Consider the following 17849-nt stretch of genomic DNA (forward strand, 5'->3'; position numbering starts at 1 on the left):
CTGCAAGTTAGACATCGATTTCTTAGACCTACTAGATGTGCCCAGCATTACTTATTTTCCTTCATTCAGGTATTCTTAGAAAAAGGTGTTTTCACAACTTCATATTCATGAACATTGCCGCCTACAGGCTTCTCTAGACAGAGTGCATTAACAAGAATGGCAAAAAAAGAAATGCCAGTAGCAGTAAAATTAGGACACATATGAGAAAAACATATTAAACTCCATCCCTAATGATAGGAAAGGAATTTTGCAGAATCATTAGGTTGGAAAAGACCTCCAGGATCATCGAGTCCAACCATTCCCATCAAACACTAACCCATGCCCCTTAGCACCTCGTCCACCCGTGCCCTAAACACCTCCAGGGAAGGTGAATCAACCCCCTCCCTGGGCAGCCTCGGACAGGGACCAATGACCCTTTCCATGAAATTTTTTTTCCTGATGTCCAGCCTGAACCTCCCCTGGTGGAGCTTGAGGCCATTCCCTCTTGTCCTGTCCCCTGTCCCTTGGGAGAAGAGCCCAGCTCCCTCCTCTCCACAACCTCCTCTCAGGGAGTTGTAGAGAGCAATGAGGTCTCCCCTCAGCCTCCTCTCCTCCAGGCTAAACACCCCCAGCTCTCTCAGCCGCTCCTCTTCTTCTCCAGCCCCCTCACCAGCTTCGTTGCTCTTCTCTGGACTCGCTCCAGAGCCTCAACATCCTTCTTGTGGTGAGGGGCCCAGAAGTGAACACAGGATTCGAGGAGCGGTCTCACCAGTGCCGAGTCCAGAGGGAGAAGAACCTCCCTGGCCCTGCTGGCCACGCCGTTTCTGATCCAAGCCAAGATGCCATTGGCCTTCTTGGCCACCTGGGCCCCTGCTGGCTCATGTTTAGTCGCTGTCAACCAACACCCCCAGGGCCTCTTCAGAAAAACAGGTGGCTTGATCCAGGTGTCTGTGCCTACACCCCCAAACCTTCAACTGACAGCTGTAGCCCCAAGCAATTCAAGGCAATGGACTAGGTTTATTGCATAAGTTTAACATGAAAATTAGACCTCTGAGTTTAAAGGTAACTAAAAATTGAGATAACATAGCCATGAAAGCCAACATTAGGATTCACTTTTTTCATGATTACGGCCCACTTAATCAATGGATAAATCAGACAGAAGAAAAGGCAGAAACATAACTCAAAAATCTCCCTGTTCTCACAGATATGTTAGCAGTGAATGCGATTATGGTAATAAACAAAATGAAATGTATACGAAAGTTATATAAAAATGAGTATACATGGCACAAATTGGAAGGAGATTAACGGCTAGCTTTCTAAAACATGAAGTGCTGAGTGACTGAAATTACATGTCCATGTTCTACCAATCTGTCAGCATCAGTGTTCTCCAAATTTGGAAATTATTTAGCTAATACCAAGGATCAATACCCCAGCCCCAAGAAAATGTCAGTGGTCTGTGGTCACTGCCCCCAGACGTGTCAGCTCTTCTGATAAGAACTATCTTCTGCACAATGTAAGCACTATCATGGCTTTTGTAGTGTCTGACCAACTTTTCTTCCATTAGTAAGCATCAAAAGAATCAATCTAGACACAAAAATATATTTTGTCCTCAAACAGAAACTGGACTAAAGTAACTCATTGACTCACGACTAGCTTTCCTTAAGTTCTTTTAGTATGGAAAATTAAACATAGTTTAAAGAAATCTTACCATCATGAATTTCAAATGCCAAACTAGTAATCTTCTGTGTAATTATCATCATTGGACTGTTACAAAAAGGGAAGAAATAATGATTTAGAAAAAGCTCAGGATTTTCTTTTACACATAAATATCACAAAAAATTTATGCTACTAGTCCAGATTAATTACGCTCAATAGGAAGATTTTCAATGCAAGGACAAAGAGATTAATTTTTGGTACTCAAACCATTCACTCAATGCAATGAAAAAAATTTACTCCTTACTTATAGTATTTGATAACCCATGAGTTTTATTGCTGCATTAGGTTCCATAAAAATAGCCAGTGTTTCACGTTTATTTTCTACTAATGTAGTTCATTTTTTTTACAGTGGGAAGAGTAAAGAAAAAAAGGGCAATAAAAGCAACTACATGCATTGTAAATTACAGCAGCAGTAAGCAAAGGACAATAAAAATATACCAAAGTTGAAAAGTGCAATGGTTTATTTAGATATGCAGAACACTTCCGCAGTTTCTACTAAAACCTGGCCTTATATTTAATTTTTCCATCTACAATTATTATTATTTGCTTCAAGTAAACATATCCGGCAAAACAAAAACCCAGCAGAATTCTTCTGGCTCCAACAGCTTTCGGTTTGTTTTGAATTTGGTACACTTGAGCGGATCTTAAACTGCCCAAGAGATATTCTCCTCCAGCTTCATACTGAGAAATTATACCATCTTCAGAGTATCCAGAGTTTCTGACCGATACAAATCCCAGCACTGATAACCCCTTAACTGGGGGGAGGGAGGGGAGAAGGCATAAAGTAGGCTACCTGGAATTTAAACTTTAACTTTTCTCAAAAATATATCAAAGCCTGTATTTACCTCACGGTATCTGAGCTGGAGAAAACACACACATGTACAAAAACGCACAACAAAATAAATGGACTGTGGGATGGGCACATAGTTTTGTTCAAGTCTTTTGACTGCACTTGGCTTTGTTTATAACATATTTAAATTGGCACAGAAAAACAAATCCAAGAGCCATCAAGTCCTCCCTTGACAGGGCTATGCCAGTATTTTGCCAGATGGCTCAGTCTGTCAAATTAATTTTTTTAGGTTATGGTTATTTCAAAACACACAATATTTCCAGTCCTCAAAATGATATCAGGGACAAAGCTTTTGTTCTGCTGCATTATCAGTTCCCCCAAATCCTGATATCACGATTAGAGTGACAGGCAGGGGTCACCAAGGAATAAAACTCAACAACAACAGACAGCCTGGGAAATCCTTCTCTTTCTAGCATTTAAGCTGTAGACTTGCCTGGTGCTGGCAGAAATACCCAACTGATTCAGAACATAATGGATTTTCCTTTTGTAAGTGGGCATGTGACAGCATGAATCCTGCCTGGTTGAAGGATGGAGCCCAGAAGCAGCTCAGTCAGACCTTAAATTAATTCTAGCTGATATATCCGTCATTGTTATCATAGCAGACGCTGGTGCTTTTTTACTTCTCAAGTGGCTATTCCTGTATCTTCAGACATTTGGCTGAGGAGCAACAATCTGGAGACTGAAACAGCAAGACTCTTTACTGTAAGAGTGAGGCTGTGAACCAGGATTTTAATAATGCCTTTTAGGTGCCGGTAAAATACAAAGGAGGCAGTGGAAGGCTCACCACAGGACCACATGGCTCTGCACAAGCAATTGCCCCCCTAGCATGAGCTCCCCTCAGCTTTCTCCACTGTCAGTGCATTGATACCTTCTGTCCAACTTTTTGCAGATACTCTGGGCTTGGACACTTCAAGGTGGGCATGGTGAGCTAGGAGAAATATCTACATAAACAGACACTCAAAGCTCTTTTGGCGCTAGCCGCTATATGAATCCAGGACAACGCCTCTGGAAAAACTTGCTGGTGCTGGAGTTCAACAGTTGGTGAGGCAACTTTTGTTATTCTCTTGAATCTGAGAAAATTGACAGAAAATAGCCACCTTTTGTTTATTTTCTTTTCCTTCCTATTTTTGAAGCAACTTCTGTCTCAGGCCTCAAGGAAGCAGATGCAGTACATCATAGAATCATAAAATATCTGGTTGGAAGTGACCGAGGATCACCCAGTCCAATCTTTCACGGCAAAAACGTGGTCTAGCCAAGATGGCCCAGCACGCTGTGCAGCCGAATCTTAGGTGTCTGATGCTGGGGAAACCACCACTTCCCTGGGGAGATCATTCCAGTAGCTGACTGTTCTCAACGTGAAAAATTTTCCTCTTGTGCCCAATTGGAATCTCTCCAGGAGTAAACTGTACCCATACTCCTCATCTTTTCCACGTGACACCTTGTGAAAAGGGAGCCTCCATCTGCCTGCCTTTCCTCAAGGCTGAACAAACTGCATTCTCTCAGCCTTCCCTCACGTCAGGCTTCCCAGTCCTTTCATCATCTCTGTGGCCTTTCTCTAGACCCTGTCTAGTCTGTCCACATCTATTTTTGTACAGTGGGGACCAAAACTGGACACAGTATTCCAGGTGTGGCCTGACAAGCACTGAGTGCAGCGGGATAATGACTTCGTAATCTCTGCTGGTGATGCCCTTGTTGATGCAGCCCCAGCATCCCGTTAGCTTTCTTTGCTGCAGCAGCACACTGTTTGCTCATAGTGAGCTTGTTGTCCTCCAGGACACTCAGGTCCCTTTCCACAGAGCTGCTCCCTAGCTAGGTAGATGCCAACCTGTGCTACACTTCCCGGTCTTTCCCAGGTGCAAGACCTTACAGCTGTCCTTGTTAAATTTCTTAAGGATCTTGTTAGACCACTCTCCCAGTTTATCCAAGCCTTACTGCTTCTCTCTTCTGAAGCCTCCACTTATCCTCTCAGTGCAGTATCATCAGGGCACACTTTATCCCATCATCCAGATCACTTGTGAAGCTATTAAACGATCCTGGGCCAAATTTTGATCCCTCAGGGACCCTACTTGTGACAGGTTGCCAATTTCAAAAGGAGCCAAATGCCAAAGGTTTAATGTGATGTGCGTACATCAAGCTCCCAAACTGGTACATGAAAGGATGATTGACATCAGGCAGCTCAAACATAAAACCAGAGACTTGGATCTGAGCTTCAGAGCAGTTTTCTCCAGAGCACAGATCTCATAAATCTTTGGATGTGTTTAGACCTATAAGAAATCTCTGAGCTAACACCAAACCAACAGAACTGCAAAGACAGCTGCTATGTGAAAGCAATAAGGTTGCACTGGAGCAATGGCATGTTCAAGCTCTATTAACAGTTTAAGAGCAGCAACGAACAAGTGCAATTACACTGTTTCCAGGGTCAGCTCAGAGCTTAGATCGCTGCCAGGTTGTACACTTTGGCCCTAGAGTGAACTGGAAGTGACAGCATTTGGATTACAGTTCCACTTGTTGGAATTTAATTCAACAACACTAAGCCTAGTTTTGAAGTGTCTTTATGCATGTCTGTGTTGCAAGCTCTCATTATAGCCAGCAGAGATCTAGTCAATACAGTCAGGGGCATCTGGCAAGTGCCCCGGTTCATGCTAAGGTAGATATGTAGCGGTGAGAGAGCTGAACTACCCTCCAGGCTCTACTGTCTACCTCAATCAGATCTCCACTGACTACAATTGGAACCTGGATATCTGGCTTGAAGGCAGACACTTGGATATAGGCATAAATTATAAAGATGTATCAGAAGGCAAGACCTAACTAAAAATGACAGAAAAGATGAACTTGACCATAAAAGCTTTTGGCTTTGGCCTACAAGTTAGTTTCTGGACTATATGCCTGTTAGCAATGGAGACTAGCAGCAAGGCTAACAAGCACAACTCTACACAACACAGGAAATACTAAACTACAAAGACTGCTGCCATTCATAGTATTCCTGAAAAGTATTTATTGCATTTTGTAGCAGACTAGCAAACAGTCCTCATCTCCATTTTCCGAAACACATACTCTCCTTTAAATGAAGAAAAGCACCATCAGTACGTAACTTACAGGACATGAGGTGCTCACTTCTCTGCCTGCAGTACAAAGAATAATCACCGATACTGGTTCTTTCCTTTGTCTATTTAATTCTGTTTTGCTCCTATACAGCTTAAGTCAAATATAGGTCTAAGTTAATTATCTAAAATGAGAACACATGTAGACCAAGCTTTCTGTTGTATTTTTTTGAATACTCTCCCCAGGGAAGTGGTGGATTCCCCAACACTGGACTCTAAGATTTGGCTGGACCATCTTGTCTATACTGTGCTTTTGCCTAGAAAGGTTGGACTGGATGATCCTTGGTGTCTTCCAGCCTGGTATTCTAAGATTCTGTTTTTAAGGGCTGAGTGACTACTACACCATAGAGATGCCTCTCTCCTTAGCTTTGCCCTTCTGGAACATCCAACGTAAAACCAAAAAAATTAAAGATGTAACAAGCTCAGTTCCATAAAGCATGCAGATTTTCCTCACAAAGCAGTATCAGATTGTGGCAGGTGTGCAAGTACATCAGATACAATTCAAGTTTCATCATGTTGTCATGGGTGGTGGCAGAAATTTCAGGGGAAAAGGCAAAATAAATTAAAAAATCCCACAGCCACCAAATTCTTGATGGTCATGCGTTCATGGTTCTAACAGACACAGCTGTTCCTAAAACTCTGTTTGCATGACTAGAGCTAAAGTACAAAAATATTTGTATGCGTGGCCAATACACACACTGCCCAGCTTTCTCCCAAAGTTTGAAAGGTTGACACACTTAACTCAGAAAAAAACCCCAATAACAGATACAGTACCACTTAGGAGGACAAGACGGAAAGATTCTTTTTCTCCTTACCCAGAAAAATCAGCAGAATACTGTCCATAATCAAAGATATAGACTCTAGTAATTTGGCACACAGTGAGGTATCCCAAAGCAAAAACAAAGCAATACCTGGAAGGAAAATGGAAAAAAAGAAGTTTTTCAATTAAAAAAACCAAACATTTCTCCATTTAATAAACTACCTTTTAAGTAGAATTTAGTACTTAATTATTAAATTACATGACTGGAGTGAGTAATTACACCTTTATTCTACCTGGATTTTTTTATAATATTTATTCTATAAAAGGACATAGACTTTTCTAAAAAAGGTGTGCAGTAATAACTTCTATAGTAATTAGCCAAACTATTTATTCACATAAATAAAACATAGTATTTATAATGTCAAGTGCCACTAGAAAAAAATGGAAGTCCTATAAAGAGAAAACCAATCTGTTCTTTTTGGTTTTTAGTTCAAAGTTAGTTTTTGTCTATATAAGTATAGAAATTCAGCAAATTATACACCAAACATCATTTGTATTGAATGTTTTTCTATATATTCAAAATTTAACACCACAAATCTTACTGCTGCTGTTTTCAAAGGAACTGGAAGAGACAACTAATTTTCAAATACACACATTAAAATACATCTAAGAGGAAAACGATGCCTTTTATACCTCCTGTTACAGCTGATCCTCAGCAAGGGTTCAGAAAGACGCAGAGAAGAACCACCTTATACAAAAGTTTCATAACTTTAATTGCACATACTGTTTTTTTTCAGGTCACTGTTGGTATTTTTTCCCCCCCTTTTAAAAATGTACAACAGTATAACTAATGAGAACTGATTTGCCAATATACCTCACAAAACCTGACAGGGAGTCTCTGCAGCCAAAAAGGATGGTGAATGCCAGCAGGAACTCAACGAACCCTTCATGACTTTACCTAATTTTTACAGTCTTCTTTTAGAGTTTCCACATAACTTAGGAAACACTCATGGTAATGAAAGGAAGCATTTGTTTAATGTTCACAAGACTAACGTGTAACTCCCACAGCAAACTGCATTATACATTCAAAATCCAGTTAGAATGGAATATTCATACACCAAGTGGAAACTCGTGACTAGGACTGGATTCAGGTGAAATAGGGAACAGCTTGGAACATGCTGCTGCTTTCTCTTCCAAAAAAATATTTTTTGGGGAAAAAAAAATTGTTAACATAATAAATTTTAAAGGCTCAGAAATTATTCTTCAGTCTGAAAGTGATAGCTATTTTTGCCACACAGAACACTTGCAATTCAACCTTTAATTAAGAGTTGTACTAGATATAAGCTATTTAATATTTTAAAGCATCCGGCTTCCAAATTACTGATTACCTTCTGTATCAGTAGCTACATTAAACCAAACTTGTCACTTTTTAAAAAAAGGTTTAGGGTATCTGCTTCAGCAATAGTTTATTTTCTGTTTTCATGAATATTAACAATTCAAAACTAATATGCTGTTGGGTAGACAATGGGTACAGATGTGAGGTCAACAAGAATCCTACAAAAGTACATAACAATAGGCTCATAATTACACCAAATTATTTCATCAAGAAAAACAACTTAACACAATTAAGTAGTCCATAGTGGACTGCAGCTACCAGGAGTATGATACAACGTAGAAACCTTTTTAATAAGTTTGAAATTAAAATTTTCCTTAGCTATTTTAAGAGAAAGTACCACCACCCCCAAAAAATCACTCAGGTTTGAGATGAATGAGGAGTATGTGGGTTCAGTTTGCCCACGCAGAGATCAGGCCAAGTTCCTCCATTCACTAAAAATTCAGTATGATTTTCAGCTTTACCAGCCTCTTGATTCAAGTACTAAAGAACTCTAGATTAAAAGTAACTTATGTCTAGAGATACCTACATGTCCACCCACGGATACCATACTAAAAGGCCAAGAAAAATTAAAATACTGTAGTTTTCTTTAAGAGAATCTCATTTTACCCCCACTGCAAGACCACGTATTTATTAACAGTCCATTCACAGTGTATTGCAATAAACAGAACTACAAAGTGATGCTAACTACAGCTTTCATAACTTCAAACGCTATCCAAAGCAGCAATGCATACTTCGTTAGGACAAGAAACACATGTAATACATCTGTTGCACACCTTCAGATGTGAGAAAACAGACACCAATTTCTGCCTAATACAATTTATGTCCTAAAACATCTACACTGATTTTAAACCAACATTACGAAGGCTTCATTTTGCAAGAAAAAAGCTTTGCTGGTAAGTACAAGTGAGGAAAACCTAATAAGTATCCCAAAAGAAGAAAAGTGCTGAGAAACTATAAATCTTAGGTTCTTTTCTGCACAGTCAGTATGAGACAGTCCCAACAGCATTAGGTGAACATGCCACTACAAATTCCTGTCTCAGTGAAGAAAGAGGTCATTGTTCTCAGTATCTTTTATAGACCTTGCATTCAAGTTCAAGACACATCCAGGGATTTTACGTATTGCATCTCCTTCACATGCTGCACTTCACAAGTGTGGGACTTCTCCCATCAGCACTTCCTCAGTAACGCTCCGTGCATTCAAGTGTTTCATCAAAATTGCGTTCTCTTAAAGATGAATTTTAGTGATACTCAATGTTATCTCAGTTCTAGATATACAAGGAAACTGAGAAATAAAGAGATTACGTGGGTCTCAATATCAGACTGGGGAGGTGCAAGGTCAGTTCTTGGAGAAACTTATTTTTCTTAAAGCTGACAGAAAGGATATCACCAAGTGCATTCTAGTCACACGCACATAAGCTCTCTGCACTTCTACAAATCTAACCACAGATGTTCATGAAAGGTGAAAGATCATACTTGCAGCTAATACAAGTAGTTTAAACCAGTCCTGCACTTAGGAACACAGACTGAGGCAGCAATGCCACCTGATTAAGGAAAAATGAAAAGCGTAGGGCAGTTTGAAGGATGCTACTTCACTTGCAAGTTCCTATGGCTTGAACACCTTTCAACTTCTACAGCAAGTTAACTTCCTACAATGAAGTGACTGGCCTGGTTGGAGACAGGAGAGCAGTAGATATTGTCTACCCGGACAAGCTTTTGACAGTGTCTTCCATTGGATCCACGTAGACAAGCTGCTGATGTATGGGCTGGATGAGCAGACAGTCAAGTGAACTGAAAACAGGTTGAACAGTCAGGCCCAGAAGGTGGTAGCACAAAGCTGAGTTGGAGGCCAGTAGACTAGCAGTGTACCCCAGGGGCCATTACTGGGTTTGATCCTCTAACATCTTCATTAATGATCTGGATGATGGGGCCAAGTGTAGTCTCATCAAATTTGCTGATGACACCAAACTCAGAGGATCTGCTAGAGGGCAGGGAGAAGGACCTGGGGGTGTTGGTTGACAGCGACTGAATATGAGCCAGCAGGGGCCCAGGTGGCCAAGAAGGCCAAGGGCATCTTGGCTTGGATCAGAAACGGCGTGGCCAGCAGGTCCAGGGAGGTTCTTCTCCCTCTGTACTCGGCCCTGGTGAGACCGCTCCATGAATGCTGGGTTCAGTTCTGGGCCCCCCACCACAAGAAAAATAAAATTTAAAAGAAGTTAAACTTCTGCCTCAGATTCCAGATTCCAGTTTACAACCTAAACCAAAAGCTGATCCCTCAGAGCAGTGAAACGTGCTGCTATGTTACATTCACCACACACAACTATGAATTTTAACTATCTTCCATCTGCATCAGCCACCAGCTCCACATTACCCACAGCTTGTAAGACTTCAAACTGAGGAGGAAAACACAGGAACTTGCAACCCATACAATGCTTTTCACCTTCCAGTATGTCACTGCACATCAGCCTTACTACATCATATCCCTTGTTAATGAGAAATGTCATTCAACCAGGGAAAGCACAGCAATATGTTCTCCCCAAAGGCGATTTAAAAGGTTTACGACAGCTTCGCTCATTGTTCTTGTTTCTCCTGCAGGTTTGCGGTGCAACTTGCTGATCATCTTAACTCTCATACAAATCCAGCTTTACTTAAAAATCAAAACAGAATGGAAAATGCTTTGAAAACTTTCTAAAATACTCTAACTGCACGTTTCCTATCTTCTTAAAGGCTCAGTCACCATAACCACCCCTTAGACCAGAAACCCTGAGTAAGGTTTTGCAAAGTTCAGCCACGCAAAGTTTTACCCAACTACAATGGGTTTACCCAAAGCCAATTTTTCTCCCTTCAGCAGAAAAGCAATTGGTTTTGAAAGTCAATGTTACTCCACACTTGCTCCTCAATGAAAAAGTCCTTGTGAGCAGAAAGACAGAAGTAATTCATACTGGACATGAATGACTAGAAGCAAGTCCCAATATTGTTATTATTACAAGTAACTTTAAGGCAAACGGATCTGTAAAGAATATTGTCTTTTTATTGCATATAGTACAAAGACATTCATTATTAATATGTTGGAGACTAATTCACAGCATCTTTGTCAAAATGACCTTACTTTATCTATGAACAGATGCAACAGTCAGACATGTCTGGGGGACACTGCAGTACTGAAGTAGCAGAACAGATTGTCTGAAATGTCTAACTTCTGCTTTAAAGTTAAAAAAACCATAGATTTTAAGCAAACCATACTGGATAATCCATTATACAGGAGAGCTTTTCTTGTACGACTCTACCATACTATGTTTTAATTCCTTACTGCTTTAAACCTCCAAGATCACAAAAAATACTAACATCTACCCATAAAATTCTATCACCGCTTTAAAAAGAAATATATCAAGTAAATTAATCCATTTTGTAAAAGTATATTCTAATATTATACATAAATTATAGCTTAACATATTATACACATATAGTATTATGACAAACGATTGTAAAAGTCACACATCTGTGACAACAGGGAATACTGCCTAGGCAGCCTCTCTAAGTAGTGCTGTACAGAAGGTGCTCATCAAAAGAGCTCCTGATTAATTCTAATAAAAAAAAAAAAAAAAGAAATGCATTTGCTATAACAGTTGCTACTGCTACACTGCAGTAGCTACATCAAGCAGACTGCTGAAGCACCATTTCTGCTAGTGCAGAAAAACCTCCATCAATCTCATCCCTGTGCCACTCCTCGTTTTTATTGTCCTCACAAGCTCAGCAGAGCCGGAACAACGCTCACCCCAGCTCTGCTCATCTACTTCAGTGCAAAGTGGTCTGATTTTGTCTGAACACCTGTTTTTTTTCCCTTACAGGCAAAGCCTTTTTGTCCTTACAAATTCATTCCACGTGACACACCTGCTGTACCACCACCACATCAGTTATACCAGGACATAAAGGCCCAACAAGAGTGGCAGCACTAGGTCCCCATCTATAGCCCAGGACCCAGGACTGTGTTCCTCCCCAAGGCAGCTGAAGCACAGATGCCCCGGAAAGCAGATGAGTGGAACAAGCACACAAACGACTTCCCAATACTCTCCCAGACCCAAACCATCAGCATCTAAAGACCTGGATTCAGATGTGGCATATGGTCTTCTAACAGCCCTCAGCATACTACTCCTCTAAGAACCTAATTGCTCCACAGCACACCCTCAACTTCACCTCCCTCTGATGCTCCAAAAACACTTGAGAAAACTCTGTTAATTTTCACAATAAGTATGTACAAATTCGATAGCACAGAACGAGGCAGAACCTGCTTAGATAAAGCTTCCATAGCTTTATATTCTGTGGTTTAACAGCAGATCACCCAGCTTTTGTCCTTCGCAGATGTTGGGTTGCTGGCTAAGGAAGAGCAAGAACTGCATAGGTTACTTCTGGAGTTTTGCACCCACGCGTGGGCGAGCTGGGCTGCACACAGGCCGAGGGACAACCGTAACATACATTAGCCGATTGTATTTACATCACCACGGGCAGGAGTCGCATTTTTGATTAATTTTAGACCTCTGGGGGAGTTGGTGTCTTAGTTAAAAAATATTTTGTCATGTACCTACCATAACTATCTCCATTTGCTCAAAAAGAAGCAAAAAATAACTGCAGTCTTGACCAAGGCACACTTAGGAAGCACAACAGCTTCTGTTACCTTAGGCTATTCCTGTGCAGTGGAAGGACAACAACACAACACATCCCTCCATGATATTTTGCTGAAAGAAAGTTAAATAACCAATCAATACAACTTCTTCACCAGGTAGTTGGCATATAGGACAGATATAGCCTTGAAATAAAGGTTTAATGTCCAATCAAGATCCATTCCTTCCATAATGTTCAGAAATAATATTTTTTTTTTGTTTCTAAGTGTGCAATTATTCAGTTTCAAAAGGCAGAGCCAACCCCCATGTAACACTATACTGCTTTGATTTTTAGAAAGGATGACAGCACAGTTTGAGTTTTCCCGTGCCCAGTGCCGATAGCTGCTGCTTAGGTTGGTTCACTTGGTTTTCCTATTATTTTATGCAATGTTTAATAAAAAATAAATTAAAAAATTCTTGTCTCTAAGATCAGAACCGAATTCTTATCAAAATGCAGCTATGTTAATTGTTTTAATTCTAATGAGCATAATCAGTTTTCATTGTTTACGCTGAGAAATTCAACTCTATGTAGTTAAAACATACAATATTTGTTTGTAAAACTTCAAAGGGAAAAATTTACGTCAAGCAAAAATGTCCAAAGTGCCAAAGCTAAGCATCTGATTCTGTAATCATCAAGTAGAAGCCAATAAAAATATTGATTTGAATTAGCTTAGCTTTGACTAAGAGTCACAAGGTAAGATCGTCTGCCCAGCCAGCCATTGTCACACCAAGAAGAGATTCATATTAACACAATTCCTGTTCAAACTATGGATGCACTATGGACATACATCATCAGTATCAAAACACGGGTCAGTTTTACGATATATTCAGTAACAGACTCAGTGTGCGTCCTTAATAAAATCCCAATCCTCTCTGCCTTTCAAGAAACCACTGACTAAAATGTGGGGACGCCCTCTGATCCACATTCCCCCAAAAAACAAAACCAGGTTGCCTACGAGCCCAGAGAGGGAAGCGTTCATTTCATCATACTGTGGTTACAAGCAATCGGCTATCCATCCCATTCTGTCTCTCCTCAACCCTCAGCTGAAGATTTTTGGGTCTCACAGCCATTTTAAAGTAAATTTAATAAGTGCACAGATCTCTCCTACGCTGGATCCAACAACAGTCCCACACAACACGCAGCACACGGCTGCACGCGGCTTCCAACGCCATTTGCTTGGCGTGCCCGCCGCTGCCACGCTGAGACTGGCCAAGCTGGGCAGCAGGAGGGGGCAGCGTCAGACCCACACCAAGGATGAGGAGATCAGCTCCAGGCTCTCGTACCTGGGAGAAACATCTACAGTTAAAGGGGAGGCAGGGATGAGGGTGCTTTCATTTTTCCCTGGATGAAACACATTGTGTGCTTCATTCTCCCCGTAAGCCTCCAAAAGAATGTGAAACCAGGAAGGGTAGGAATAGAAAAATTTAATTTATCCTTCATCAAAGCTAAGAACTGAAATTGACTGAGGAGCATAGTTTAGTGATTGACAGGAATGGTTGGACTCGATCCACTGGGTCCTTTCCAACCTAGTGATTCTATGATTCAAAGTTTCTTCTCACCCGAAAAATCATAGTGTGTCATATAAACCCCTATTTCTGTAATCACTCAAAAGTACAACAGTAAAGAATGTAGATAAGAGCACCAGATCTGATCTTTTTATTCTAAAAAGCTGATGATAGTACATAGCACTTAAAAACGTACACAGAGCAGAAAGTCTAGCAGCTTCACAACAATTTCCATTACAAAATCCAGATGAAGGAAGGAGATTCTTGACACATCTGACAAAGATGAGTACTCATAATTCAGAAATAAAATAGCTGCTAAGTACAACAAACACTTCTATGCTGGTGCTGTGAATTTTCAACTATCCACCCATTTTTTCCTATGCATTTTTCTGTATAATATTTGTCTAACAACATGACGTTTCAGCATCATAGCATGCAAGTGATTTTAGCCTTGTTCCTCTCCTCTTGTGACACATAAGCAACCCGCTTTCAAACATCAGAACCATGCCCGGTATCTTTACTTTTGCAAACTAGCAGAAACTCATAGAGCACATAGCCAGAAAACCGTCTCTAGGCAGCCAGATAACTTCTGTAGAATATTTTTAAAGAAATAAAAATGTTATTACAGAACACTGACAATAACAGGTCTATTAGAAGTACTCTTTTGAAGTAGAGCCCTAGTAGCAATAAACCAGAACTGCTAAATACAAAATATTTTGCAAGAATAAACCAGTTTGTTTCAGTGGTCCATGAAGCTACATGCAAGAACTCACAGCCAGTAAAACAGAACAAGTTCTCCGTTGGCATAACCATGGTGAGGTCAATCATCAAAGTTCCGGAAATTTGGCACCTGGCAAGTATCATCTTGGATCAAGCTAAGAGCGAGGTGTTATTTTCATTTCACCCACTGATCACGCTGCTCCAGCTACACACCCCTGTCCTACTCCCCACACGTCTCCATGTGCCACATCTGCTGCTCCTTCCCGGCTGCTGAGCAGAACATATTCTCAGCTGTCCCAGCCCCCCAAGCTCTGCAGCTACAAGCTCTGCCCCCACATCCTTGCCTGGAGACACAACACCTTAGACAAATAGTTCAACTGCAACACCACTGGGAGACAGGGGCGGGTTTTGCTCAGTCATGAGGTGGTGCCAGCTGGAATTTGTGTTCAGCCAGCTACGAGACATTTTCTGCAAGCATTAAGGATGGGAGCAGCTGGGAAACATACGGAATATGATTTGCTGAGAAGGTGGTTGAGCAGCCAGAATCAGCAGACAGGGCAGCAAGCAGATTAATAAACAACTCACATCCCTGCAAGTGAAGTGTGAGAAATGAAAGGCCATAGGAATCAAATTTCATTACAGGAACAGCATATTTGGATTATTCTAATATCAAAGGAAAGGCTCAAAGGAAAGGCTTTCTTTGCCTCAGTCTTTAATAGTAAGGAAAGTTGTTCCCCTGTGTGTCCATACCCAGGAGTTAGAGGAGCAGAATGAAGCTCCCATGATCCAAGAGGAGGCGGTTAGAGACTTGCTTGCCCAACTGGACACCCACAAGTCTATGGGGCTGGACAGGATCCACCAGAGTATTGAGGGAGCTGGCGGACGTGCTTGCCAAACCCTACACTACAGACCTCAACTTGCAATTCACAGAATTTATATAATTCAGAAAAGTCACTTAAAATTCTTTCAAGGAAATAAATAATAATCAACCTTACTGCAGCAATTTCTTTCTCCTGGCATTCAAGCACTTTTTGTACTCACTGTGTATCTGGAAATTTCCTCATACTACTGGTTTATTCTATTTTGTACAAGCAAAGATACAACCAAATGCAATAAGCCATTCTTTATGCACACTAAGACCAGTTATTCTGTTTGTGACGAACATGATGTCCAAGCAAATGAACTCCTTGCTCCACAATCTTCTGTCACACTGACTTATTGATGAACAAAATCTCTTGCTGATAGCAGGACTACCTGAGGAGTGCAAGTTATGTACAAGGAATGTCTCTGCAACCGTTTTGTCAGCTCAAAGCTTCCTTTGTGAAAATTTTAATTACTTAAATTCCCTTATCTACAGGTAACACAAAAGTCACACAAGAATTCTAAAGTGACATTTATAAATCTTAAACCCAAACTACAAAAAAAAAGAGACCAAGAAGAAAGTTTGTCTTGATTTGCATTTTTCATGACTAATATTAGCCTGAATTAGGAAATACTCTCACATTTATTTTTAATTATAATTCTAGATGGTATGCAGTGAAAAATTGTATTCAGATGATTAAAAGGTAAATACTCTCATTTAGAATCAAGCTTGTTAAACTTAGAGCAGGAATTTACACGGAATAGTTTGTTCATAGCAAGAAATACATGCCATATCCAGAAGAAGACTGCTATTATCACAGCAGCAAAGGTCCCACTGCACATTACATAGTTCAGTGTAACATCACTCAACAGCCAGCATCAATGGGCAGAACAACCAAACTCCAGCAGCCTGGGAGATGCACCACAGACTCCCTGTGTGACTACAAGCAGATGACCTAAATCAAGATCCACAAATGCAGATGTTCCTATTTAAAATAATCATTCTCTAGGTATTGAAATTCCCATTGTATAAATCTACAGAACCTTGATATTTAGGAGTTAATTTTATGGAGCTATTTCAATCCCTCTGACTGCCCCATCTATAAAGCACGAAGTGAAACACTTACCTAGCTCACAAGAGCATTCTATGAATAAGTGCATTAAAGATAACGATTCACTGAACTGCTTTATGGTCACTATTATATGAACACCTAAACACTAAGCTCATCTACTGTCCAAACCAAGTTCTGTTAGAAAGTGTCCGACATATAGCAATATATAAATTGTGTTCAACTTAATTACAATCACTAATTTTCATATAGAAAAGAACTCTTAATTTCATTCTAAGCATGATTGCCAATCCACACTGTAACCCTTCAAACCTAAAAATAGCATGATTGCTAGTCAGCTAGAAATTCAGCGTGCATCCAGAAGCTCCTACGCTGCACTCGCCAGGAATGTCAAGACCTAGAAAAAACCACATAGACCATAACACGCAAGACAAACTAATCTGTAACACAAGCACACAATGCACACTCTCTGATCAGCCACTACTGTGATGCCCAGCAGCATCACAGCAGTTCAGCTTCATTCTGCGTTCTCATTACAAACCAAATGTGAAAAAATGTTTCAGCTAAGCGGGCATGTCCTGCTCCACACGCCTGAAAAAAACCACTTCAACGTGTCTGGCATTTATGACACTTATTAGTGGCTCAAGAATGTGAGGGGACATTAACTGTATCTTTAAAGGCAACAGAATTTCATACTGGTTTGCCCACCAAAATCTACAGCTATCTATATAGTTGCAGACCTGAGTAATGAAAACTCCCCCTCGAGGGGTTTTAATCAGCGATATTCTGTTCATACAAACAAAACACACTGTGTTTATATTCCTATTTTTTTGCCTTAGTTTTTTGATTATCAGTTATGTTTTCCATTTGTTGGTTTATCAAAATGTTTTCAGTCTATATGAAGGCTCTATCACGCAGATCAGATATTTCTATTACAGCTGAAAGCAGCACACAGGTTTGACCTTCAGCTACTGGTAAATTAAGATCAGTGACACAGCCAAAAAAATCAACACTGCTCCCTTAAGTTATCTGTACCTTTGCCAGAGAAGGTGCTTTTAAGATACCATGAACACAATAGCACACTTCTAGCCTAAGCTCATTATTGCCACTAGACACAGGCGCGCTACACCTCTGCAATGATCCATTTATTTCTCAAATTCAACAGTGAAGCAATAACACCAGTGAATGTGTGGACGTAGAAAAAAGTGTGAACATATGTCTCATGAAATCTGTGA

The 17849-nt window shown here is 40.4% G+C and overlaps 1 protein-coding gene across 1 annotated transcript in view; it reads right to left on the minus strand.

Moving 5' to 3' along the window:
* MBOAT2 (membrane bound O-acyltransferase domain containing 2) overlaps positions 1 to 17849 on the minus strand; it is a 94352-nt gene that overhangs the window by 32806 nt on the left and 43697 nt on the right. Inside the window, exons 4-5 of the mRNA XM_069851625.1 lie at positions 6462 to 6557; positions 1688 to 1743 (exon numbers count right to left, since the gene is read on the minus strand). Of these exons, the coding sequence (XP_069707726.1) occupies positions 1688 to 1743; positions 6462 to 6557 (152 nt within the window). The remainder of the gene's footprint in view (positions 1 to 1687; positions 1744 to 6461; positions 6558 to 17849) is intronic.

This window comes from Phaenicophaeus curvirostris, chromosome 2 (genome assembly GCF_032191515.1).
Source record: "Phaenicophaeus curvirostris isolate KB17595 chromosome 2, BPBGC_Pcur_1.0, whole genome shotgun sequence".
NCBI classification, from domain to species: Eukaryota; Metazoa; Chordata; class Aves; order Cuculiformes; family Cuculidae; genus Phaenicophaeus; species Phaenicophaeus curvirostris.